This window comes from Archocentrus centrarchus, chromosome 10 (assembly GCF_007364275.1).
Source record: "Archocentrus centrarchus isolate MPI-CPG fArcCen1 chromosome 10, fArcCen1, whole genome shotgun sequence".
NCBI classification, from domain to species: domain Eukaryota; kingdom Metazoa; phylum Chordata; class Actinopteri; order Cichliformes; family Cichlidae; genus Archocentrus; species Archocentrus centrarchus.
The window spans coordinates 18,205,814-18,233,702 of NC_044355.1; the positions used below are offsets into that span (position 1 = coordinate 18,205,814).

General features: G+C 41.3%; 1 protein-coding gene across 1 annotated transcript in view; it reads left to right on the top strand.

Annotated features, from left to right (window-relative positions):
* Positions 1–27,889, top strand: part of LOC115787112 (A disintegrin and metalloproteinase with thrombospondin motifs 2-like) — a 131,385-nt gene that overhangs the window by 52,577 nt on the left and 50,919 nt on the right. The window contains 1 exon segment of the mRNA XM_030739685.1: positions 9,873–10,047. Within this exon segment, the coding sequence (XP_030595545.1) occupies positions 9,873–10,047 (175 nt within the window).

Genomic DNA, 27,889 nt, shown 5'->3' on the forward strand with positions numbered 1-27,889 from the left:
AATTATGTGACCAGAAACAGAAAACTCACTAAGTGAGTGGGGTCAAATTCATAAGAAGGAAGATGTTTCTGGAGTTAACAGAGAAAAGCCCCAGAGTGCTGCTGTGGGGGACTCACAGAGGGCTTTTCCTGTTTACTCGTGTCTCGTCTTCTTCCTTTGGCTGCTTCATTTTTACAATTTTTTTTTTCATTTTGTGATTGTTGACAGTTGATTTGTGTTGGCCTGAGAGAAGATTTAAAACCTGAAATGACCCTTGGTGTGTGTGTGTGTGTGTGTGTGTGTGTGTGTGTGTGTGTGTGTGTGTGTGTGTGTGTGTGTGTGTGTGTGTGTGTGTGTGTGTAAGCGGGAGGGAAAGCGAGAGAGAGATAGTAAAGGAGTGTGTGTGTTTGCCTGGCTGACATACTGTGATCACAAATGTAGGTCAAAAATGAACAATTTAGAAATGAGGTGCAAAAAGAAAAGAAGACATGTAGGGTGACTGGGACAGAGCTGCCATGCGTGTGTGTGTGCGTGTGTGTGTGTGTGTGTGTAGGTGTAGGTGTGTGCTTGCAGTTTTTTTTCTTCTGTTTCTAGTGGCCATTTTTAGAGACCACTCTATGTAATGAGCTGAGCAGGGTGACAGGGATGAGGCAGCATCACTAAGTCCTCTACGGCTTAAATCACACTGGCATCTGGCTTATACCGCACACAAACACACACTCACACACACACTCACACACACACTCAGCCTGCGAGTGTGTGTGACACAGGGTGGGATGGAAAAGGCTTTCTGAAAGTTTAAGTACGGCAAGGCCTTACTCTCTTTATGTGTTTAATGCGTTTGCATTCATGTTTTTTCTGCTGTGTCGGATTTATTCCCCTCATCCTCCTTCCATATCCCAGATTAACATAATTGGGAAAACGCCTCACTCCTCACAACATTAAGAAAACAATTTAATTCACTTAATGAATCTATCCTAATCTTAAGTCTTCTGGTGCTTTTGCGCTCCATCTCCATGAAGCAGTGAATTTATCACACATTTCTTATATATTTAGCTTCCCTGAACACTACGTTTGAGTTATTCTGCCTGCATAAATTTTATATAAATTTACATTTTTTGCCAGAGCCATATTTAGTCCACAATGCAAATCTTAATTTTTTTTTCTGAGCTTGTTTTCTCTGAGCCAAAAGCTATAATTTGCTGCTGATGCGAGTAATTAAAACAGTATTAATGCTTGCGATGACGTGTCCTCTTAATCTGCCTCTCTGAAGTGTGTCTAATTTTCCAAATCAGCTCTACTATTGTATGACACTGATTATCTCATGACTCAAAGGGTGAATGAATGGAGGGTTACACAGTGAGAGTGAGTCACTATCAAAGCTATATTTGTGCGAAGATGTGTGTTTGTGTTTGTGTGACTGTGCCTGCTCCGCCTGCCTGTGGATGCATGTGTGCGACTGTGTGTGAAGTAAGCCAGCAGTCGCAGGGTTATGAATCAGATCAAACACACACAACCGCACATGACACCAGATCAAACATACGCACGCACACTGACTGCCACTGGACTGGGCTGGAGGGCCCCGGCCGGGTGTGACTTTGATCCACACCACAGCATCAGCTCTTCCACTCCGACACTGTTTTCCTGCTACTCTGCCGTCTCACGTCCTCCTCGTGACACTTACTGGACTCGAGTTACTCCTTTCAGATCTTCAAATAGAGCTCAGTGTGGTTTCAAATACAGATGATCCTCCAGTTGTAACCCGACACGCAGTGTTTAGGATTCACATTTGGATTCTTCAGATGGACTTCAGGGTCTCAGAGGGAGGGTTGTGGTTAGTGTCACTGTCTCAATGTTCAACGCTCTCATTATCCGAGAGTAATGAAAACCCATTATATACAGCACAGTCTGCTGAGTTGTGAACATAAATGATTGTTTGAATGTGAGCCAGAAGTGAATATGCGATGCAGTATGTGCTAATGCTTTCTTTATTCATGATAATTATTAGCATTTCAAATTCATTGGCGGTTGCTTACTCAGGTGTTTAAGCTGCATTTGTTTTACTCTTTTTAAAAACATATAATTTTGGCATCATTAACCTTTATGTTAATGATGCTTACCGGGGTCCAGGTTGCCGGGGGAGCAGTCCAGACCTCCTCCAGCCCCTCTGGGAGACTCTGAGGCATTCCCATGCCAGCTGAGAGAGATGCTCAGAGGAAGCTCATTTCTTATTCTTTTGGTCACTGCAATGCTTCCTTAAAAGGATAAAGAATCGGTCCAGTGTTCCACGATCAGTAAAAAACTGTGCTCCCCCTGAAAGCTAAATCAACTAATGGCTGGACTCTACTTTAAACTTCACGTGGTATTGCAGAGGTGTGTCAACTGTCTGCTCTTGTTGGTTGTCAGGTTAAGGTGGAGAGGGCATCCTTCATCTGTCTGTCAATTTGGGATAGCACAGAAGACAAAGATTTCCACTTTCACAGTGGCCGGAGGGACCCACCCCATCTCTAGGGGCCTCCCAAACAGGATATCAAAGGCACTGGCAGAGCAGGTCGAGTTGTTTTCAACTAACGACTGGACTCTGCTCCCCTCTTTAAACTTTGGCAACAGTTAGCAGCATGGCATGATGTAAAACACTGCACCGCTTGACTGTGATGTTTCCTACGCCAAGCAGAACTGCACTGTATTTGACCAAACAGGTGTAAAAGGGCCCAAATCTTCCCATCTGTCTCTGAGAAGCGTTGACACATCAAACATGTTAAACTGTGCATTGATGTTTTGACCAGAACAAGTGAGTGATAGTAAATTTATCCTTGTAGCACTTTTTCCTCCAAGTCACCGTCTGCTCCCATATAGACATGTGACGACATGTACTGTGTGTGTGCATGTGTGTGTGTGTATGCATCAGAGATATTATAGTTTTGCATTTTCTAATTAGCATTTTTTTTTTTTTTACTTTATGTTTTTAATTTAATTTAGCTTCAGTTAGTTTCCAGAATGGGTTCCTCGTTTTAGTTTAGTTTTTTTATTGTTTGAAAATGTTTACTTTTATTCTTTTTTTAAAATTATTATGGTATGGAGGGCATATGTCACAAGAAAGATTTATTTTATTTTAGTTCAGTTTTTCAAATTCACCAGTTCATTTCAGTTAGTTTTTTTCCTCAGAAGCCTATTTTTTAATTCTTTTTTTCACATCTAGTTTTAGTGTTTAGTTTAGTTCTACTGTAGTTAACTATAATAACCTTGGCGTGTGTGGTTTACATTTCCCAGCTTCCTCCAAAAGTAGGTCACTTATGTTACCAGCTGACAGTTTCCATTCATAACAGCTGATCAGAGCTGAAAATGTGAGCGTTCGAACTCCTTCAGGTTTCACTACTTTGAGACCTTCAGGGGTTCAAATTAATGTGATACCCAACACATTATATTACAGTGTAATAAACTAATTTGACTCTAACACAAAGTTTACATTTAAATTTTCCTTGATTAATCATTACACATAACTGATAAAATAAAAATTCTTCTTACCACTTGTCCTCACGCCCTCACAGAGCGAACATAGCTGCCACTAACCTGTGGAGCAGTTGGAAACTCTCAATTTGTCTTGAAGGTACAGAATAACTTATGTTACAGGTGTGAACATAGGCTGTATACTATCATATGTGTTTGTGTGTTGGGTGTGGTACCATCAACCGCAAGCATCGTCTAAATCAGAGTAGTTGGACGTCTTTGCTGTGCCTCCACCCATCCTCAGTCCTCAACACGGACAACACTGCTGCTCGTCATGTCCTCTCTGATAGCACTTAAAACAGATGTCTGGGTCATATTGTCCCCTCTATTACAAGAGATAGCTTGATACATGGTTGCTGTTAGGAGTTCTGGCACAAAGGCTGTAGCTTGGATAGATTGGTACATGTTTAGGGCTGTCACATGGAGCTCTTTGTCCATTTTGTCCTTTTTCTTCTTCCGTTGGGCTCTGAGGAGATTGTCAAGATGACATGCTCTCATGGCCTCCCTGTATGCCTTATTTTCATCATCATCCCAGTCATGATGTTGTTTGCTAATGTCTCATATAGGCTGAGTCATGACTCCTTTAATCTGAGCTTCTGATATAGGTTAAAAGTCTAGTAGGGGTTGTCCATTGGCGCATTTGAGGTGCATGTCTGGTGCGGTGGGCTATGGGGGAAAAATTCTGATGTGAAAGTGGTCGTGCTTTCTGAGGCTTGTTGATGTGAAACCGCCGATGGTGGGCTGTGGTCAGTAACAAATCACTGGAAGAGTCCACTGACAGTGTGAGATCCAACTACATTAGTTGTCTCATGCTGAAAGTTCCCTCTAAAATGTTTAATACAAACATGCATAAATTTGTTATCTCCTTCTCCATATTTTCCTTTCACATAAACCACATTTGGAGACATGAAACCTATTTCTTCATATATATATATTTTTTTTGTTAGACTCATTTCCCATGTTCAGAAATGCCTAGGTTTATCTGTGTGCTGCAGTAGATACAATTGTCGAATCCAGATTGTCCTGCTCAAACCAGGAAAAAGCAGTCACAGCAGCAGGAAACCTTTGCAGGACCCAATCCTCAATTTACTTTCTCCCTGAGACTATTCTCTAAACCAGATGTGGAGATGGAGAAATAATCAATTTTCCTGTTTTTTATTTACCTTTACCTTTTTTATTCACCTCTGAGGACAATATAATCCATTCCTGAAGATCCCAGTGGAGATGGTCTGGGATCCAAAAGGCTCATCCTCTGCAGCTCTCAATTATGTGAGGTAGAGGCTGGAAATGCATTTTTCCAGGATGATCAGTCACTGTCCATCTCAGACCCCGGATCCAATCAGCCATGGGATCCCATTTCAAGTGGGATCCCACTTCCACTTGATAACAAGCTTGATGTGGAAATCTGAAATGAAGTGCACACAATCAAGTTGTCTTTATGAGTTTTATTTACCTTTGCAAAGAGGTCAGCCAACAGTAAACAAATGACAGCAGTCTTCATGTTTTTTGACAGCTGGCTGTCTACCGTGGTCACACAATACATTCAGAACATTCTGTGCAAAATGTGGTAATCTGAAATATTGTGTGGAGATAGAATAAGCTTTCACAGAGAAGTACCAGAACTGTAAAAAAAAAAAAAAAAAAAAATCCATTACATTTTCATTCCTCCTGAAATCAACTAACAGGTGGACTTTACTCCCTTCTTGAAAAGGGGGACCAGGGACCACTACCACAGTTGCCTAATCCATGGGCTCTGCAGTTCACGTAACATTGCAGATATGTGGCAACCAAGAAAGCGACATAAAATTGGGCACTTTGACAAACTTGGGGTGAATCTCATCTAGCCCCAGCCACTGAAAATTAAATGAATAGCTAAGATGCTTATTCCCCAGTGATGGACAAGTCACCCCTTTCGTCCCCAGACTCTGCTTCCTCTGTGGAAAGCATGCCATTGTAATTTGGGAGATTCTCAAAAGATTCCTTATTCCTTGAAGCTGCTTATGTGACCATTGTTGGTTTCCAATTAGATCAATGGAGTCCCCAGATGGGGTACCTGCCAGAATTAGGGATGGGTGATATAGCCGCAAAATTATATCATGATATTTCAAGAAAATTTACTATGACATTTCGGGCATAAGTTTAAGTAAATGAGGGGTATTTTTCATCCTTCTTTTCCAATAAGCTGCTGTTGTTGATGACACACCCCTTAATTTAAAGTTTGTGTCTATTGAAACAAAGTGTCGACAGCAGCTACAGGGGGCTACAACTGTGCACAGCCCTATCACATATGACTACCATATAGTGATATATGTATAATTATATTCATATGATCAAATAGATATTAATGCTCCATATGAAATAACCATTTCAGCCAGATCCAATGCAACTTTATGTGTGTGATCTAATATACGGATTATAAAAGGGTTTTAAATGATGATAAAATGTAGAGAGTGATTGTGTTAGAGTTAAGTGCCTCATGAGGGGAGGGAAGCTAATAAGCTAAATTTTAACATGTCAAACCTAATAAAACGTCTTGAGGCTCATCACCCAAAGGAGCACAATGAATTTACTGTAATAAGAGAACAGCCGCTAGCAAGGCAGCTGAGCCTAAAGCAGTCCCTGAACAGGCAAAACAAGTTTTAGGGTGATGGTTATTAAGCTCCAGCAATTACAAAGGAAATAGCAAAAAAAAAAAATTCATAAAAGCAGATGAATATCCAGTTGGCAGGAAATATGCTATATTGCAGATCACTTTGGTTAAAAACAAAAAACTAAACAGATCCAGATGACATCATTTTAGTATTTGCTTTTGATATTATGTAATTTTAGAGGAATACAGACACTCGCACACAGTGTTCTTTAAACAGACACAATATTTTTTTTCAGTAACAAGTTACCCATCAGCCAATATCCACACTTGTCACGCAGAGTCATCGGATTACACACGCATCATGCACTGACTACCAGGATCATCGAATCAGCAGAGCTCAGTTGTATTTTTCAAGGCAGTGCAGTGTCAGTCGAGGATAAATTTCCCTGTATTTGTTAAGAAATCATTTAAACCATGCTTCCTAAAGTCTTTGTAGTTTGTTGTTTCAACATTAAAAGTATGAGTGTGATTCAAGCAGGAATAATGTAAAGAGAAAGCACTGCCTGCCAAAGCAGCACGAGCTGAAGTTATTAAACTTTAGAGATTATGACTACAACGTTGTTGTTTTCTTTTTTTAAATGTCTTGTGAGCATTTGTGAGTTTTATGGAAATTGACAAAACTGAGTTCTGTGCTGCTCCTCTTCCTGTTTTCTTTCATGGGCGTTGTTCAAAGTAATCCCTTTGCAAATTAAATCAGTTTCCGTTTCTTACAGCAACTGTTATAGTTGAAGCTGATTTGTCTTACAACAGGGAGACGAATAGTAACACACCTGCTTTTTTTTCATGAAGACTAATAAAATACATTTCAAATAAGAAAGATTTAATTAACTACTGAAGCTAGTAGAGCAGAGCCTGATTTTTGCTTTTCACCATTTTCAGTCCCATCTTTGAATGACTCTGCTTATAGTGACATCACAGCTGATGGTATACTGCCTATGAAAGTGAACTTTTGCTTCTTCCAGAGAAAGTATTTGGACAAGCCTCCCTGTAATCCCCTTGGCTGCTCATGCTTTAGAGGAGATGAAGACAGTGTTTTTCACTATTGAAATGTGTGCATTCATATCACTTTTTCAGTGGTTTTGTCCAGTTCTTATATGTTCACACACCTTCCCCTCTCTCCGACCCACCACCCCCACTATGCAAGCTCTGATTGATCTAAGCATGTCTCCCAGTCCCACATGTCATCTTTTTTCTTTGACACGGCTCTCCTCTCCCGGCTGCTTGGTATTCTAGAGTGGGAAGGCATGCACCATCGCAGATCCATCAGATCCAATCAGAATGCTGCACCGTAGCTCGAAAAAATAGAGGGATGAGAAGAGAGAGCGGAGGAAAGAGAAAGAGAAAAAGCGAAAAGGGGAGGCAGGTCAGTGACTTGTCAACATCCTTCTGGGACTAAAGCATCAGACTGGCAGGGAGAAGGAGAGAGGCAGACAGAGAAAGGAATGGAAAGGAGCATGAAAAACAGCACCTTTTAATTTCTAAGGGGCAACTTTTGCTAATATCCTCTCAAATCAGCCTCTCTGAGGAATACCAGGAGCATACAAATTCATATTCTCCATTTCTGATAGTGCGGAAAGGAGTCAATAAATAGTATGTATTCTTGTTTCCACCAAGCATATTTCTGAGATTTGATGCATTTAGACTCCCTGTATTCTACTATAGAAACATTACTGCTACAGATGTAGCCAATAAAATTGTTTTTTTTTATGATTGCACTTAAGAAATGTAAAAAATAATGAAAAATGTAGTGTATGTATTATTTCTCTTTTTTCTCAAACAGTGTGAAGTCTAATCAGCTGTATTCTTACAGTGTAGTGGACAAGACACACTGTATATTACACCAACTAAATTCATCAGCTATGAGTAAATATATATAGTATAATAATGAATCACTAGAAAATTCTGAAAAGTTCTAGAAAATCTCTTTTATAGACAGTTCAAACAGATGCATGCACTGATCATATAAACAATCAAAGCTTATTTTAATTTTATATTATGACTGAAGGTTCTTGAGGTCCCTCTACATGGACCCTTATGGACTCATAAACTACTCACACACACACACACACACACACACACACACACACACACACACACACACACACACACACACACACACACACACACACACACACACACACACACACATTTGCATTCAAAGGTGACACCCATTCATATGAATGGGTGAGTTTGACTGGGGCTGTATAATATATATATAAATAACATTAAGATGAGAATCATAATGGAACCAAAACACAAGTTATTATGATATAGCTTCCTAAACAGTTTAGAGAATGTCCAGAATGTCCAGAAGTTTTACTACTGCAAACCTTGGAACTTCTACTCAGACTGCCTTCAGACTGCTACGGTACATTTTACAAGGTGGCTGTGGCTCAGGAGGTAGAGCAGGTCATCTATGAATCGGAAGGTTGGTGGCTCAAGTCCTGGCTTCTCCAGTCTGCGTGCCAAAGTATCCTTGGGCAAGATATTGAACCCCAAGTTGTGCAGCTGTGAATGTTAGATAGAAAGCGCTTTGATATAGAAAGCAGTGATTGGGTAAATGCAAACATGTTGTATAAAGCGCTGTGAGTACTAGCTAGAGTAGAGAAGCTCTATACAAGAACTAGACCATTTACTTTATATAACGTGTTCATATTAAGAGCCCTAGCGTTTCAGTGGACAGAAACCCCTGTTTTCTCAATAAGCCTTCATGGTGTAACAGTTACTGGCATATGTTGCATTTAAAGTTGGCAGTACTTTGCAGGGTGAGATTGTTTCTATCCTGGCTTGTATTTGGGGCCTGCTTTTTATTTGTTTATGTTGATCACACACACACACCCACCTCCCCACCCGGACACTATCAGGGCTTAATTGACTGCCTGTTTTTATTTGAGGTGTTAGTAGTCATTGTGAGGTTTCTGACTCCACTTGCTTCAGCTAATCTCTATGCAGTACAGTACACACGCAGCTATTTATTCCACATTCGTCTGTAACGCATGCTTTTTTTTTTTTTCCATCATCAGCTCACTTTCCTGTCTTCAACTTGCTCATCATATCTTCCTTCTGCTGTCAGAGCGAAGGGAAAAACATAGAAGCACATGCTGATCGTATCAATGTTTTCCCTTCATTTATCACTCTCTTTCTTTTGCTCTCTTCCTCTCAAAAGCCTCCCGATCCTCTCTGTGTGTTCTCTTCCCTCTACAGCAGTGCGTTGCCTTGGTAATTACCAGTTGTCTTAAACAGACAGATGGAATAAGAGAGAGTGACGGGCAATTTTCCCAGTGCCTGTTTTCCCCATGTATGTGCACACAACTCCTTTTTGTGTGTGTGTTTTCTGTGTATTCTTCTTTACTTGCCCCCATCTCTTCTTCCTCGCTCCTGTTCTCATGCACATTTCCTGTGAGTTTGCATCTGAGCCCAGCTGATGTGTGTTGTGTGAGTGTGTGCAAAGGGGACATGGGGAATTACCTGACAGGATGTGTTAGTGGAGGATGGGAGTGGGACAGTCTCATCTCCTGCTCTTGTGTTGGCCATTTTAGATGCCAGGTGTCACTCTGGATCTCTGTGGGGCCCCCAGGAGGGATCACTGCTCTGGCCTTCTCTTCTCCTTCGTTTCTTTCTTTAGACTATCAGAGAGGTGAAGGATGGAGGCATATCTCGGATGAAAAGAAGCTGGATGTCATGTTAGGGACTGATAAGCATTACTGTGATATAATGAGTCGTGTTTCCTTTTCAGGCTGGTATGATCAAGACAGAGCGAGAGGAGTTTTTCATCGAGCCAGTCGAGAGGGGCGATGGAGTGATAGAAGAGGAGGAGGAGGGAGGAGGAGGAAGGACACACATCGTCTATCGCTCTTCAGCCGTTAAGAAAGTGCCCATCAGCGGTGCAGCAGCCGACTACCACTCCAGAGGTTAGTCTCTAGTTCCCATTGCGCCATCCTCTACTTTTGAAGCTCTTCATGCACAATTCAACTCTACACTCTCCTCTCCATTTATACTGGCACTAGCCACATGTGGAAGTTATTCAGTAACGCTGACTTCAAAGTAATTCCTAGTCATTCACACTGAATTTTAAACCCGGGTAAGTTTTGCAAATGGGATTTTTGTCATGCAAAAACACAGTTTGTGTTCTCCGCAATACATCCTGAAGCACAATCCAAGCTGTTCTCCCATTAAATAAACTCTTCCCAAATGCTCACCTAGTTATATAATCATATCAACCTATTGTGTGCAAAGACAGTGAGTCACAGTCTAAGTGCGCCCGACTGTCAAAAAGATTACACCTACACACCCTCAAACACATCTTCATGTCACTGCACTAGTTTTCCAGTGAGGAAGGAGTAACATATGGAGACTCACACGTGTCACTGGTAAGGTACCGCCCTGTTCCTGTACAGAATTATACGCTGCCTTGGCTCCCTTAATAATTAAAAGCTGGTTCTCAAGTCTTTGGTTTCTCATCGTGATCGCCTCTACTTTCCACTCTGCAGATGAAATCGATAAACTGAAACAACAGGAATGGAATTATTTTAGGGAACAAAATATAAAAGTTTGGCATGAATTAGAGGAAGGGAAGGCAAATTATGTACTCAGATGCTTGAGGTCCACATAGAATTGTATAAATCCTGTTATTCATCAATTTGATTTGGTTTGGTTTTGTAATACTTGCACATTTTAAGTTTTGGTTTTACATCAATCTTTGTGTCTGTGTCGTCTGTGTCATACATCTAACAACAAAGTGCTCCACAACAGTCAACGAATGTGCAAAAAAATGTGGACCCAAATCTCATATCACCCACATTTCCTTACAGAGTTACACTGTAAAACTCGATTCAGTTTATGAGTTTTCTCAACTTTTAACTGTTGTTGTAGACTTTGCTTTACAAAGTCAACAACAACTTTGCTTTGTTCACCCGATTACAATATCCCTGTGAGGTTAGCAGCTTTATCAAACACATCCTCCCTGATGTAACCTTTCCATTGATCCCAGCTTGGGACTGCCAGACTAGCTTGTGCTAACTCGTATTTGCCATAGAGAGGGTATAATGCACTGCTGAGGATCGTGGTGGAAAAATTCACTCTTTCCGCCACAGTGCCCTGTTATTGTTGACCTGGAATGTAGCCGGACATATTTACAATCTTATTTAGTTTGTTCTTATCCACAGACACAACACTACTCAATAAAGCAGAAAGTTATACTTTTAATATCACCTCTGTTTAGCATGAAACTTACTTACTGTCTGACCATTGACAAAATTATGCAAATATAGTGACCACAGAATTATTTTGTAGAGAAAATACTGAGAATACTGTTCGTATATTGACTTAAAGCAAATGCAAAGCATGCATCATTATCAGAATCTGCTGTGTAAGCTTCTACTAATTAGCCTCTAACACATTACAATAATTACTACTACTGCTTTTCTTTGTTTTTGTTTTGTTTGGAGGTATGTGAGTATTTTTTTTTTTTTGCAAGGTAGTGTTATTTTTTTTTTTTTGAATTTTTTGCTAAAAACATTAATCAAATAAAAATGGAAAATTTACCAGAGAATAGAATGCTGCTATTGCCCTGCACGCCTCAGGCCTGTGTCAGTAGACGTGACCCTCCAGTTGCTCTGATTGATCTGATGCCTACGAGTTAATAAACTGACCAGTTCAAGAGTCAGCATCTCAAATAATCACTAAAGTGAAAATAATTTTAAGGAAACTGCTGCGCTGTACAGGTGTGAGTCGAAGGACTTTATAGCGAGTGCATTGCAATAGATGAGATCTGTGTCTTCCTATTCTGAGCAGTTGACTCAAGAACGTCTAATAATATACAGAGAGAGACAGAGAGTTTCCATAGGAACACCCAGTGAGGACAGACTGCATTAGAGTAACACAGATCTGTTCCCACTGTTACTGATACCTGGCAGTACATCCACATCCATACACACATGCATATGGGTTAAAAACAAAAAAAAAAAAACAAAGAAAGAAAGGAAAACTTTACAAAAACACACACATATACAGGATGTAACCACACACAGCTTATACAACTCCCTTGATCATATATTTACACTTGCGAACACACACGCTCCATCCACGCAGACACACGGGCACACACAACACGTCTCACTGCTCCTTGCTGCCTTTGAATCTCTCTTTCTAATGAAGAGTGGGGTGCAGATCAATAGCGTAGGATAGAACAGGCTAGTGTGTGCGTGCGTTTGTGTGTGCGTGTGTCTGTGTGCGTGCGTGTACGGCGTGGGCATGAGTTCTGTGGTCGTCTGGCTTTGAGTGCTGGGATTTTCAAGGCTAAGCAGACAGACAGACTGACAGACAGACAGACAAGCAGGCATGTGCTGCTCCCTGTAGCATTTGATGTGGATCGCCCTCTTTGTTTCTCTTTTCCTTTTTATCTTTTTTGTCTTAGCTATTCTAGACCGCAACATTATGTAAACACAAGGTTTACCTTCCATTTGTTACATCATATCACTGTAATATCAGCGCTGCACGGACATAGAAGCAGCACAGTATAGATTGTCTTGGCTTCTTCCCCCTCCTCAAGTTAAAAAGAAATCAAATCTTTTTTGCTCTCCTCTTGTATTCCCCTCATATTCTCTTTGTCAGACAATCACTCCCCACCTGTAGATCAATCAGGGACATTAGCAAATTAATTAATAATAGATCAATCATTTCTGAAGATCTCCTATGCTGGGCTTGTGTAATTCACAGCCAGATATTGAATGCTGGACTCATTTCCTGGCTAAAGACAGAGGGAAGGAAGTTATATTTAGCAAGGTAATAGAGGAGCTCAAGAGAGAGAGAGAGATGAAGAAGCAGTGAGATTGATCAGTTTCTTGCACCATAAGTTGAGAAGGTGTGAATCAATGTCCTAAGTGGAGAGAGCAAGCTTTATTATTAATGTGACACATTTATCAATTAATTGCTGGGGCAATACAAAGGGAAGGATTGCCACACTTTCTTCTTTTCCAAGTTTTGTTGTATTCTTGCACAGTGACAGTAAAGCTTCTTCTTTTCTTTTTTCTTTTTTTTTGCTGGGTGGGCAGAGCCCCATCTTTCAATCTGTCACCCCCCACCCCCCCACCCCCGCCGCCCCATAACTTACTTTTATCTCATTTTATCTGTGGTTTTCATCAATGTCCTTCTGTTCAGCTAATTTTCCTTTCTTTTGCACTCCCTTATTTTTCTCAGAGTTTGCTTTGTTTGCTGCTTTGTGCCCCAGACAAATTCTCACCTGGCTTTCCTTCGTTCCAGAGGCCGGGCAATAAGGGTGTAGTTACGTGTCTAGTCTTGGGAGGCAGGACTGTCCTGTGTGTGTGTGTGTGTGTGTGTGTGTGTGTGTGTGTGTGTGTGTGTGTGTGTGTGTGTGTGTGTGTGTGTGTGTGTGTGTGTGCGTATGTTTATAATACCTTGTGGGGACAATTTTCCTGACACACTACGTTGTGGGGACCAATTGCTCCTTGTGGGGACTGGAACCTTGTCCCCACAAGGGGAAACCCTGTTTTTGGGTCAGGGGTCAGAGTTAGGGCTAAGGTATGAATTGAGTTTAGGTTAGGGTTAGGGTTAGGTATGTGATGGTTAGGGTTAGGAAAAGGGTAAAGGTAAGGTTTAGGCTGTAGAAATGAATGGAAGTCAATGGAAATTCCCCACAAAGATAGCAAAACACACTTGTGTGTGTGTGTGTGTGTGTGTGTGTGTGTGTGTGTGTGTGTGTGTGTGTGTGGTGTGTGTGTGTGTGTGTGTGTGTGTGTGTGTGTGTTTTTGTGTTAGTGCAGTGTTTTGTCCAGGGCACTGAGACATGCCCAAACAGATGGACTACTAGAGGGCTTTTTCCCATAATGCTCTTCATGTAGTCTTTTACCTGTGTTTAAATCTCACATAAATACTCTTCATTAATGTTACTGTTTCCTGTATTATTACTGAATTCAATGCAATCCAGCTGATGCTTTGCTCCAGCATTCTCTTTGTGTGGTATCATTTAGCTCCATTTTGTACTTATACACATAACATAAGTGTAATTCATTGCAGCTCCCTTGTTTTCTCTGACATTTTGTTCTCAAGTTTGATATTTTGTTCTCAAGGCAGAAAGACTCCCTGCAGCCTTGGGGGAAAATGTCTGCAATTAGCTAGTGGGCTGACACCGGGCAGAGGGCTGAGGCAGCTACGTGGGGTTTTATACATGCATACAAAGCCTGTTTTGTTTTACCCCACAGGCGATGATATTCTGTGTTCTTGTATGTTTTATGGTGTACCCTAATGCGCTTTAGCATTCAGGGCTGATGTGAGCTCTTGTTAGACTGGCGTTGTTGTGTTGTTATTGTGTGCCACGTTGCACAGTGCCGATATGATGACGTGTCAGTCTTGGCCTGAGCTAAGAGGAAGTTGGAGAGGGTCAGACAGAGGCCAGTAGTGCTAGTCACTGTAGCTTAATGTCTGCCTCCCACATCCAGAAAATGAAGGAGGCTCCCTTGGGTCCCACTTTCTCTCTATATCTTTCTCTGTCTCACTCTCCCACTTACGCCTCCTTTTTTTTTCTTTCTTTTTTTTTTGCTCAAAACCCCTTCACCCCCCGTTGCATCTCTGCTGGTCTGTCACAAGGATAGCCACATGGTGCAAGGGTTTTTAGAGGCGACTCATGACTAAGCACTTAGAGATGTGAACACACGCAACTCATAATGGCCTGAACTCATCTTCAGTGTGTAACCGGGGCCCCCAGCAGACACTTTGCATTATGGTGTGCCTCTTGATGGAAAACCCAAATAGCCACCTGGAAATGCTTGGAAGGCCATGTTCGTGCTTTCTTGAGTCATATTTATCTCCTTTGCTTTGGACCACAAGCTTAAATACATGAAGAGAAAAAGTTTGACTTCCATGCTACTAAGTGATGCCATATCAAACCTGTTTCCTGTTATCCCACCCTGGACAGGTCGCCAATCTACTGCAAGGTTAGCATATACAGACACACAACTTAAAATCACCAGTTAACCTAAATGTCTTTGGACTGTGGGAGGAAGCCGGGGGTACCCAGCAAGAACCCACACAGGCAACATGCAAACTCCACACAAAATTATTATTGGTTCAAACACAGTCTGAGGTTCATTCATGCACACTCTCACTGGGGCAACTGCCCAAAGATACTTGAGCTGATTGAGGAGTCAGGGCTCAATCCACTGATCTTCCAGTGGTAGAACAACCCACTTTGTCAGCTGAGCCCCTTTGTTTGTTTTCTCTCCAAATAGACTATTTGCTCGTAACCAAAGTTGCTCAGACTTTGTCAGTAACTTAATTCTCGGGCTACAAAGGAACCCAGAAAGCTTCTAGTACCAAACATTTGTCCCTTGCCTACAGATTCTGCATATTCATATGCATGTGTCTGTTGCCTGATCACAGTATCTTAATAGACAAATTTCACAAATTTCCTGCAATTACAGCTTAGCAGACACAGTACATTGTATTTGCACAATCAAGTCCCTCGAAACATCGCCCATCTCACTTTTAACTAGCAGATTAATGCTTCTGTCAATTTGCATTATCTGGCACAGTTCCCTGAAGCAACATAATCCCATTTCAGCACTGTCTTCCATTCACCCTTAAATAAAATGGCTATTTAAGCTTAGCTGAATGAAATGAGCTGTCTGACCCGTGTCTTTAGGCTGGTGTATTTAGCTCTGAAAGAAGTGGTTCTAGAGGAGAGGTTTCAACATGTGCAACCTATGTAAACAAAGTCATTTTCCAAGGCTGAGCATCTATAGAAGGGAAAACCCAAAATCTGGCAGCAAACTGATGAATTTGAGAACCGCAGTGTTTTAAAATAGGAGCTACAAAACTAAAGCTAGCAGTCCAAATTAAGTATATTGAGCTTAAATGGAAAGTTTTTAAATTTATATAAAAAAATTTCCAACAATATTTCCCTTTTTTTTTTCTCAGAACATAAAATGGCAATAACAAGATAGTAGTCTCAGATGTTGTGCCAATAGCTGCCTCTGTAATATGCGCCTCGTGTTTGTAATAACTTGTAATGCTGTATAATAATATGGGTGTTATATTGTGCAGCAGGGATCCACTTTGAATCAGCCATGAACATTAGTGACAGCATAAACACACACACACACACACACACACACACACACACACACACACGCACACACACACACACACAGGCGTGCGCAGTCAAGCAGAACTAAAGAAGAAACACATATACAGGTGTGAAAATACACTCACATGTATGATGTATGCACTGCACACACACACACACACACACACACACACACACACACACACACACACACACACACACACACACACAGATACAGTATATATGTGTGAATGAGTGTTGGCCAGGTGGGCCTCTGGGAGGAAATTACAGTGCTAGGAGGGGAAGCATTTTAACAGCCAGCTGCTTCCTCTCTCCCTCTCTGTGGCCACTGGCTCCATCCCTGAAGAACATGACTGCCTTATTACCATACTCAGCATATGTGTGTGTGTGTGTGTGCATGTGTTGTGCAGTCATGTGTTCCTGCATGTATGTGTGCTTTTCATTGCATTGACAGTTTTATCCTTGCTTGTTTAACTCACAGCCAACTAACAGCATTCGTGTTATATGTCTGCTGGTGTGTATTTGTCAGTGTTGCCTGCACTATGTCCCTCTGTGTGTGTTCTCCCTCTGGTTTGTCTGACTCCTCACCTGCTTGTAAGCTCCCAGCAGGCCTTCCATTGAGCTGTCACTCAGTGCGCCACAGCGCTGCCTTTAAACTGAACAGGTCTCTGGGGATAATAGCAGGGTGCGGGCCGACCTCTGTTCCAGTCATGCAGCCACCGGTGCCGCACTGACCCACACGCAGTCTGTCTGTGTGCATGTGTGTGTGTGTCTGTGTGTGGGTGTCTGTCTGCTTGCAAGACAAAGAGAGAGAGTGAGTGAGGTGAAGATGAGGTGGAAGAGAAGGGAAGCCTTACAGGGATGAAGGGGTAGAGTGTTATTACAGCCCTAGTGATTGAGAGAGTGTCACTATATCATGGTGATCATAGTGCTCTGACAAGATTAGCACCTTTGTGAGCCTCTGTACTGCCTCTGGTGTGGTGTTCAAATATTCAGAGCTTTGCCATTGAGGGTGAATTCGACCACATATATGGTCTTTTAAACATGGATTTTCTTCAAATTCATTGGTGTGTCTGTGTGTTTGTGTGTGTTTGCTTCTTTTAGTGCAACCATGCTGGCTGATTGTGCAGTTCATGATGACCATTTCAAATGTGGGCATTTAGTGAGGAATTCACATCTAGTCATATAACTGGTGCTGAAGGTTAAAGAGTAAATGTTAAATGAAATGCGGTATTGAAAAGATCAGCTAGATTAGTGATTTAGCTTTTAGAATTATAGATTTAATCTATCTATCTTAATTTTAAAATTAAGATAGATAGATAGATAGATAGATAGATAGATAGATAGATAGATAGATAGATAGATAGATAGATAGATAGATAGAGATAGATAGATAGATTTTTTTTTATCCCCAGTGTTTTGAGGAGATGATGAATATAATGGAGAGATGATGCATTCCAGCTGTGACTACACCTCAAGATAGTGCTTGTGATTCCAGCAGACATGCAGCAACCTGTTTCAGAAGTGTCCAAGAAGGGGCTCTTCTCTCTGTTATACTAAAAATACAGAAGTTGCGTCAAGCTACACAGAGCAGATGAGGAGGGCTGGAAGTCAGACACAGGAACAGCACTGAGCATTATAAAAAGCAGCCTGTACAGACCAAATGTTCTGCTTCCAAAAATCTTCCAGTATGGCAGGAAGCTGTGTGAAGGACAGAGCAAAGCCATACTGGAGACTCAGATCCACATCTGGTGTATTTCTATAGCATGTTCATGTCTGCATGATGACATTAGAACTTATTCAGGCATTGTAATTACATCATACAGCTGTCGAGGCTTAGTCAGTTGTAAAACAGACAAAACAGTGAAGCATTCATGGTGAATAAGAACAAAAAAATTATCGCTTTTAATGTTCACTCAGGTTTAAATGCATATTATTGATCTAATAACCAAAAGTAATTAGCTGGACTATAAATGTACAAGAGTAATACAATAAGATGCGTTATTTTTATGCGTGCAGGCTTCATCACAGGGCTGGCACAAGGCAGCAGGTACTGTGTAACTACAATTTCGTGCCACATACCTCCCTGGAGGTGGCCAGCGTTCTGTCTTAACATCAGTTATATAAGCAGCCAACCTAAGGGACAGACGCTCAAGGAAGATGAGATGGTGTGTGACTTCCTTCCTCCCACTACTGTCACAGTGCCGCAAACATGCACCACAAATGCACACCACATACGCTGTGTTAAATCTGGCACTCCTCAGAAAAGCGCTGGAGCCACTGCCTAAAAAAAAAAAGCTGCCATGATGGCATGCTTTGTGGAATATTTTGACATTGTTTTCTAGGATTAAAGCTTTTGCACAGTGCTGGTAAAAATAAATAAAAGAAATGTTATTTTGCCTGATTATGGTTCCTCCCAGGATAATTTACATTCAGTTGTTAAGGCAAGGCAGCCTGGAACCAAATAACCTTCATAAGTACACTGAGTTTACTGACCTGCACTGCAGTTCAACCCAGCATAAACGTGAGATTAGCCATAATCAGCCAAAATAACTTAAAGCGCCTGCGTGGGTGTACGGAGACTTCAAATTGCAATATAATGGTCCACCGGATGATAAACCAGTCATTGAAAAAGCGTGTAGGTTAATGTAGGAATGTTTGTGCAAAGAGGATGTAATACTAAAGCAGCTGATTCAGAGGTTAATGGAGCCTCTCATGTGAATGAGAGGCTCATCCCTGTGGAGATAGAGACACATTCAGCGCTATTACAGTAGATTCCTCGTCCTGCGTGTAGCACTTACTAGAGTAAACATGATCCTCAAAAGCAAAATTATTAGTCTCTGTGTAGTGTAGGGGTTTGTCCTTTTAAAAAGGAAAAAAGCCACATGCAAGCTGCCTGTGGCTTTTTTTTATTCTTTAGATGCACAGCATGTGTTATGATGTAAAATACAATTCTAATCACAATTCTTTATCTTTTTTCATGCACGTGATTTTACATCCAACTCGCACAGGGTTACATACTAAAGTTGAATGTTAGTTTGTTGTTGCAGGTGCCTTCAGCTAAGCTTCACAGGTAATTCTTGACAAATTCACATTCTTCATTTCACTGGAAATGAAGTCGGTCACATATTTTGTTTAGATTTCTGTTTGCAGCTTGTATAAATTCAGCATTTTAATGAGTAAGTTTCTGTTTGCATGATACCAGTAAAGCTCAAATATCTATGTAGCGAGATTGAAAATGTCAGAGTGTGTCCCTTATTGCTGCTGCCTGATTAGCAGGGTGATGTGTAGTGGTGGGAGTTGTTAGGCTGCAGTTCATTTGCCGCTGCGCCCCTAGGGACTTTAATTGAATAAAGCACAGCTCTGTGCCTGTTCATTCCACAAAGGCTATAATGCAAGCATTGAAGATAGCCAATGCAGTCATGACTCTGGAAAATCTTGCTTATGATTAACATTTTACTTAAGTGTTGTTATTTTTTTAATGCATTTGTTTGTAATGTGATGAAGAAAGATAAGAGAGCGCACAGGGAAGAGAAATTGCAATCATCTCTTTCTTCCTGTGTCTTTGCTTCCACCGAGCTGGCTGATATGTCTCGTAGCATTACTCTGATGTGCTCAGATTTAGCTTGAATAAAAGTGGCGAATGCGTAAAGATGAGAGGATGGAGAGAGGGAGGAGAAAACAAGGCCCGATTAGAGCTTAGAAGGAGATGAAAATACCCGTTTGTCATTCTGTTACTGCACGCGCTGACCCGGAATGACCGTCAAATCCAGATGGGTCATTTTGTGGTTGACATACTGTTGATCCCTGACTTTTAATCATATGTGTTTGGGTAATACAGTAGTGGTAGGAGACAAACTCCTGCATAGTAATATGATCATTATTAGTCTCCATTTAATAAAGCTGCAGTAGTCTAAGGCAAATTGCAGGCAACTGTGGCAATCTGCTAGAGATCAAAATAACCACAAGGAGATTTTCAGTACAGCACCGTATACCTCTTAGGAACCAATTTCACCTAGCAAACAACCTCCTGCAACCACTGGCTATCCGTTTGAGGAATTTTCCCTAGCCGAGTGACAAGGTGGTTACCAGGGGGTCTCCAGCTGGTCTCTAGGCCTTCTGTGAGTGGGGTCTTAGACTGACTATAGAGAATCTGCAAAAGCAGCTCTAGCAAGTATTTAAAATTAATTTAAAAAAATGTCAGACTGTAAAGAAAGTGCTTTTAGCAAAGGTTCTGTTCCAGCTGGAGGTTGTACGGTGAGACTGTTCTGATATCATAGCGTGCTGCAAAAAAAAAGAAAGCTGATTCAGACGTGCTCTTCCTGGTTTATGGAACTGACCACAATTGTGGAGATTATCTTTTCTCATATTTTGAGGGGCATGTAATTTTATTCAAAAGCAAAAATGCTTTTGCATCATATGTCCACTTTAACTTGAGGCCTTAAAGATTGTCACTTTAAACATACAGATGAAAAATTACACTTCAGTAGCAGAAGAAGAGAGGTCATTAGAAACTTTTATGTAGTCGGGCATGAAACAGCAATAACAGCAAATGCTCTGCATATTTTTTTCTGTTTCTTGATATGTTCAAGATTAATGTTTCCTTGTTGTGGTCATGAAAAGTACTGAGATAATTTGTCATTTAACATTTAGTCAAATGCATTAATACAAATGCATGTAGGCAATCCAGACTGTTCTGTGTAGGAGCAATGCTGATACTGTAAGTGCATAATAACCAATAAGTAAAACCTATGAAAATCATATCAGGGTCAGTTTGAAGTGTTGAAACATTTCAGTTTATTCCAACTGAGGAGTGTTTAATAGCTATAACTGAACAATGGTTCGCACAGCCAGTTGAACTACTGAAGGTCTTTGCTTTTATGTAATACTCCTCTGCAGCTGTGGTTACAATCACACTGAGACAATTACAAAGCGAGCTGGCATGTCGTGAGTGCCGTGCTCTTTGTGTGTGTGTGTGTGTGTCTGTCGTCAGTGAGCAGCTTATGTGTATACTCTCCCTCTCCTGCCATGTGTGTCATCCTTTAGCAATGAGAGGGAGAGAGATCATCCTCCACAGAAGTGCTGACACCAGAGAAAAGTTAGTTTGCTTCCCTTGGCATATTACCCACATTCCCTCTGTGATCCCTCACTTTCTCCAGACTTCACCATTGCTCAGAACTCTGGGAGATTTCTGAAAGGATTCCCAGACAATCTGATAACCCCAGTTTTTGGCTCACGGTTGTCCATGTGGGCTTGTATGTATTTTCTATGCTTATTCTGCTCATTCAGCATGGCTAACTTTTCTGTACCCCTGCATTCTCCTTTTGACCTCTATTTCTCAGCATGTTCTCCATGACTTTCAACCATCTGTCTCTCTCTCTCTTCTCCTCTAGTTTCTATTTCTCAGATCTCAGACCAGCCTTCAAGCTTTTGTGCTGTTGCACCTTTAACCACCACCAGCAGCTGTCGACTGAAAAAGGTCTACATGACAGAATAAACTGGCAGGTCAAACTAAATTATTGTGCATCTTATTTGGGTTTCTGATCCAAATTCCAAAACAGTCCATCTATTCATTTTTTTTTTTTTAATGGCTTACTGTATCATAGGAGTGCCAGTCTATCCCAGCTGACTTAGGGCAGAAGGTAGTGCACACCCTGGATAGCCCATCTATCACAGGGCCTACACAGTGTTGATGCTCACATTCACATATATGGCTAATTTAGAATCACCAGTTTAACTAACATGCATGTCTTTTGACTGTGCGAGGGAGCCAGGATACCATGCAGACACAGGGACGCCACACGGAAAGGCCCCAGCCAGCGGATTCAAACCCAGGACCTTCTTGCTGTGATGCAACAGTGCTAACCATCTCACCACCGTGTCAGCCAAAAACAAAGAAATATCACACTTAGTGAATCTGAGCTAGTGGTGAATATGTCCATCCATTTTTAGCCACTTACCCAATTTAGGGGCCTGGAGCCTGTAGTCTATCGCAAAGCCTCCACTGAGTGAGTAGTAACCGGTGTATGAATTTGAATAGGTCTTTTGTTTTTTTGGGGTTTTTTTTTTGAGATTTTAGTCTTTTGGGGAGATGGAGCTGGGGTAGCAGATGGGTGAATGTGACTTTCAGGGGTGGAGTATAAATCAGATAGTGTGATTTTTTTTTTTAGCCTATTTTGTTTGTAAATAGACTATTCTAATGTTAAAACATTGACAATGAATCAAATTTTGTACTTCAAAGGGGTGCAATATATCCATCATTTCCTGTGAGTCCCCTGTGTTGGAATCCAGTGCAGGAAGGACAGCCAGAGTTGCCTCTTAAAGATAAATACATTTGATGGCTATTAAAATTTCCAACCAAAGAAAGATTTTAAAACTGGGATTTGAATCTTCTTACAGATTATCTTTAAATCAGATAATATTGCAGTTTATTTATCTTTAATGTTCTCACTCTTTCCCCCGTTTTTCCTCCCCTAGAAATTGGCTCTGACTTCCTTGTCAAAATGACTTTGAGCCGGGTTTGCCTTTGCAGTGGTTCTGACTATGCAACAGTCAGCATGGCTCACATGCACTACAGTTCAGAACTTGAGCCAAGTTCAGTTCTCTCTCTCCTTCCACATTTCTTCCCACTATGTCTCTCTGCATGTGATACGGTGTCAATATTACAAGAGTACAGTAGCTTGTAGACTTCCTCTCTCATAACTCCACTTGCAGTTTTTCACTTAGGTACATTTTGAATCTGCCTGCTAGTGGACATGTCTCACTGATGCTGTTCATTGTCTTTGGAGCTGAACTAGTCAACACAGAATACAAAGGTTTCAAGACAGAATATTGAGGCAGGATAGTGAATAGAGCATGAGTAGATAAGGGAAGTAAAAAAGTAGAAATGCAAAGATGCTATTACTGCTGCGGGTTAAAACTCTGAGGCTGAAGTTCATGGCAGGATCATCTGAAATTTAGCCACTGAGATATGATGTTAGAGCCATTAAAAAGAGAAAAGCTGTAAACAATTTAAGTCTTCTTAAAATAACTGATGGGAACACAGTTAAATGTTTCACAAACAAAGCTGTCATCAAGTTCTTTTCAGGGAGAAAAAAAACAGACTCTGCCATCAGGGCCTGTTTTCAGATTTCAGCGAACAAAACAGGAATATGTCTTTGGTGAAAGCAGAAACCTCTCTATGTGGGTTATTTTTACTGTGAAAGCAGATAAACAAGGCAATTACTAATGTTTAGCTGAATTGCTACAGCACCAACCCTGATAAATCCTTCCAATTAAACCCAATTAAACCCTCTTTTTTTTTTTTTTTTTTTTGGGGGGGGGGGGGGGGGGGGGTATTAGTCTCCAAAACCATTAAACACATAAAAAGCTGAAATGTGCTCGTGCATGTAGATAAGCATTAGTGATGGAAAGACAACCATAACGAGGGATAGCAGCTCTCCGCGTGCACTTGCTCACTCATCTCTCATTAAGCTGATTTTTACAACTTCAGAGGTGCACACCTGCTCTTTCACTGGATTGTTTTTAGCTAGGTACCAGTTCGCTTCTCAATAAATTACTTTTCTGACAAGTTACAGTTACAGCGCTACTTTGCTACAGCAGTCACCGCAGTGGATGAATTGGCATAAATTTTTACATCAGATGTCCCTCCTGACGGACCCTTCCAGGGATTTGTATCTTTTAAAACAAGAAAATCAACGTGCTCAACTCAAATCCAAAGACACCATTTAATGGGTGGTGAACCGTATAAATGTTGACCTGTGAATGAGACCTTCAGCACTCACAATTACATGTATAAAGGATTTCATTTTACAAGGCGTTTCAGCACAAGGCCTTCCTCAGCGTTTCTAATGAACCTGAATTGAAAATCATTAGAAACGCTGAGGAAGGCCTTGTGCTGAAACACATCACTGCTGAAACTGTTATTGTTATAAGTGAAGTATAAATGAAAGCCCCCCCCCAAAAAATAACACAAACCTATAGCAAATGCAGAGTAGAGGGTTAGTAAAATATAGTATAAGTTCAAATGAATGAACACTTTTTTTTAATGAATTAACTGTAGCTGCATAGGTTGGTGTATTTGTACTTATGAAAGCCCCATGTTTGCAACACGACACAGGTGCACACAAAGCAGAAATGCTTGGAAATAATGTTGTGTGTGCTCATATTATGTGCATGCTTCGAGGTTTGATGTGCATGAGTTTTGGGACTAATTAAACACCATTATGAGGCCTAATCTGCTTTAATCACAACCTCGATGTGATGGGTTGCAGCTTTAATACCTGCACTCCATTCAAACACCAGCACAGACAAAAACAAGGAGATTCCTCCATGTGCATTATTGTGTATTTCTGTATATATTTTTTTCAAGCTATTATTTCATCATAGTAATTGTTAGATTTATTATATGCCTACCTTCATATTTCCTGTAGCAGAATTTACTTGGAGTACATGAAAAACACACACAGGCAGACAGGTTGGTAGTGTCTGCCTGTGCAGGCGTGTTGCTCTCTCTGTCTGGGCAGTTAGGGCTGAGATTGCCAATAAATAGTGGCCGGTGGCCTTCAGTATCACCAGTGGGGAGAGATTTGTGTCCTCGTGCCTGATTGGCTCATGTCTGAGGAAGGGAACAAACCATCTCGTTAATCAGGGAACGCTGTGGGGACACAGTGTGTGCTTCTCTCGCCACTCACACTCATGGTGGCGCACTGTCAAAATAATGTGTGTATATGTGTGTGCTTATTGGAGAAACGGGAGAGACACAGAAAGTGAGTTTGTGTGTGTGTGTGTGGGGGGGGGGGGGGGGGGGGGGGGGCAGCACATTATGTCAGCTGATTGAGATGGCAGCAGTGCAGAGCTTAGTTGACGGATGACAGATGGGTGTTGAAGGCCGCAGGAGCAGCCATTATTCACACACACACACACACACACACACACACACACACCACACACACACACCACACACACACACACGTGGGCACAGACTCCTAGCTGCCATAGCTGTCACATTATAATCCTACCTGTGCTTACATTTTCACTTTTAGAGCTGTCAAATAGAATATAGTGTGACGGCGAGTTTGAATCTTGTCTCCAAATAATGTGGCAAATTCTCAGCTTTTTCCCAATACTGAACTTTTACAGAGTAAAAACATTGGACAGTAGTTTGGGATCGATTACTTTATTTGGTCGAGTTTTCTCAAGTTCTTTGTGAAAAGGTGAAATTCATAACATTGTATTTGCTTCCTTGGTCCTGTGGTCCTTACAAGTGTAAGTGTATACTTTGCTTTGTTTTTGCTTTAATCAAATGCAAAAAAAGGAAACAAACTATTAGCGTATGTAAGGTATAGCCTTGTGCTAACATTACACAACTAACATTACAATATCATCAAAATCATATTAAAACATTGATTTTACATTGAAATGATGAACAAATACTGGATCATAAGATTTATGTGATTTCAGTAAAGATTTCTTTGACTTCTCTTTAATCTTAAAGATCAGAAGGATGCTATTACACACAAAGATGCTTTGGTAAAAAAAAAAAAAAAAGGAGGTGGGTTGAGGAAGACAGGAGTTGTCAGCAATCCCCTTAAAACACCCAGTGGCATCTATTATCAGCACACTGTAATAAAGCTAATGTATTTCTCTGAATCTGTGTAACCAGGAGATCAGTAGTGGTTTCTCAGACTTTTTGCACTGGTAATAAACGGATATGCACTCGATTTTGCATTGTGATGTTTTATTGTGTTTTTGACTCGCAGCAGATGGCTGCCCCTCCCTGAGCTGGTTCTGCTGGAGGTTTCTTCCTGTTAAAAGAGGTTTTTTCCTTCCCACTGTCTGCCAAGAGCTTGCTCATACGGGGTCGTTTTGATTGTTGGGTTTCTCTGTAATTATTGTAGGGTCTTTAACTTAGCATATAAAGCGACTGTTTGTTGTGATTTGGCGCTATATAATAAAATTGATTGTATTGAATTGACTGTAGATCACTGGATCTGAGGCTGAATCAGCTAAAACTGGCGATTTTGGTCAAAGGAGTCAAAAGATGGTGCATCTCCGCTGTCACAGGTCTGCTCCTTTCTCCACAGTCTGACATTTTTTTCATCTTCTGACTTACTCAGGTGACGTAATTTGAGGCAATTTATCAGACTTCACACAGTTCCCTCAGCCATGAACAGCTTAATATAATAACTGTGTTTGAACTCACTCTATAAACAAACCTCTAGTCATCCAATAAAATGGTGTTGCAACCGCCGCAATTTACAGTAGAGACCCTGCTGACTGTATCTCACCTCAAGCAGAAAAATACCTGCTTAACTATAAACCACAAACTTACACTGGGAATGCACATCAGAGTCGCTGGCACTCTACAGATAGAGCACCTAATCGCTGCAGAAGGTGTATGGTGGATTCCTGATTCAGAGCCAGGAGCCCAGAGTTTGTCAAATATTATCTACCACAAAAGAAAAGAGCTGATAAAATAATCGTGGAGTTAAGAGTCAGTGAAGATTTTGTAGTACAAGGGCTTCTTAGTCAGGAACTCTTTCTCTTAACTTTTCATGTCACCAAACCCTAACTCATTCCACTTCTTGTGTTCCTCCTTTCCTCTTCAGCTGCAGTTCTGTCCTGGAGGTAGCCCCAGGGCTACTGGCTCTGTGTGCATTTGTGCGCGCATGTATGTGTGTATCTGTGCATTCCTGAGTGAGCAACGTCCTCACCTGTATTCTTACAGCAAGCACAGAGTGAACGCATGTCTCAGTATAAAGTTTGTTGGGTTTATTCTGTGGTAATCTAAATTTAAGCTCTCTACAGTCCACGAGTCATAAAATTAAAATGATACTGGCCATTTGAATAATTTCTCATGCTTCCTAGGTGCTCCTTCTTGCTTACTACACTGATTGATTAGGAAGAACTTCCTGAAACTGATGTACTGGAAAATAACTAAGTCCTCAGTCACAAAGGTCTAGAAAATGTTTATTCCCCAACCAGTTGGGGAGTGGTTGCTAGAGGTTACTGGATGTGGCCAGGTGAAATCACCGATGTACATACACGGCAGCACGGTGGCGTAGTGGTTAGCACTGCTGCCTCACAGTTAGAATACCATCTGGAAGGCCTGGGTTCGATTCCACCTTGGCCCAGGCCTCTCCGTCTCTGTGTGGAGGTTGCATGTTCTCCCCGTGCTTGCGTGGGTTTCTTCCGGGTACTCTAGCTTCCTCCCACATTCCAAAGACATGCACTTACTGGGGTTAGGTTCATTGGCTAATCTAAATTGCCCATAGGTGTGAATGAGAGCATGAATGTGAGTGTGAAAGGTTGTCTCTCACTCTGTGTTGGCCCTGCAACAGGCTGGCGACCTGTTCAGGGTGTACCCTGCCTCTCGCCCTATGACAGCTGGGATAGGCTCCAGCCCCCCCCCGCGCCCCTTAACAGGATGTGCGGAAGCGAATGGATGGATGGATGGACATACAAGTACACAGTACTGTAGTGAAAACCTCCTTGTGGTTGTTGGGGTCACCCATAGTTTACATGGGAGAAGCTGGACTCCAAAGCCTCACCATATAATCTCTGAGATGTAGCGAAACTTGGAAAAAGTGCAACACAAACTGGAAACGGAAAACTTCTCAGCTTCCAAGTCAAAGTTGCGCCTCATTGCT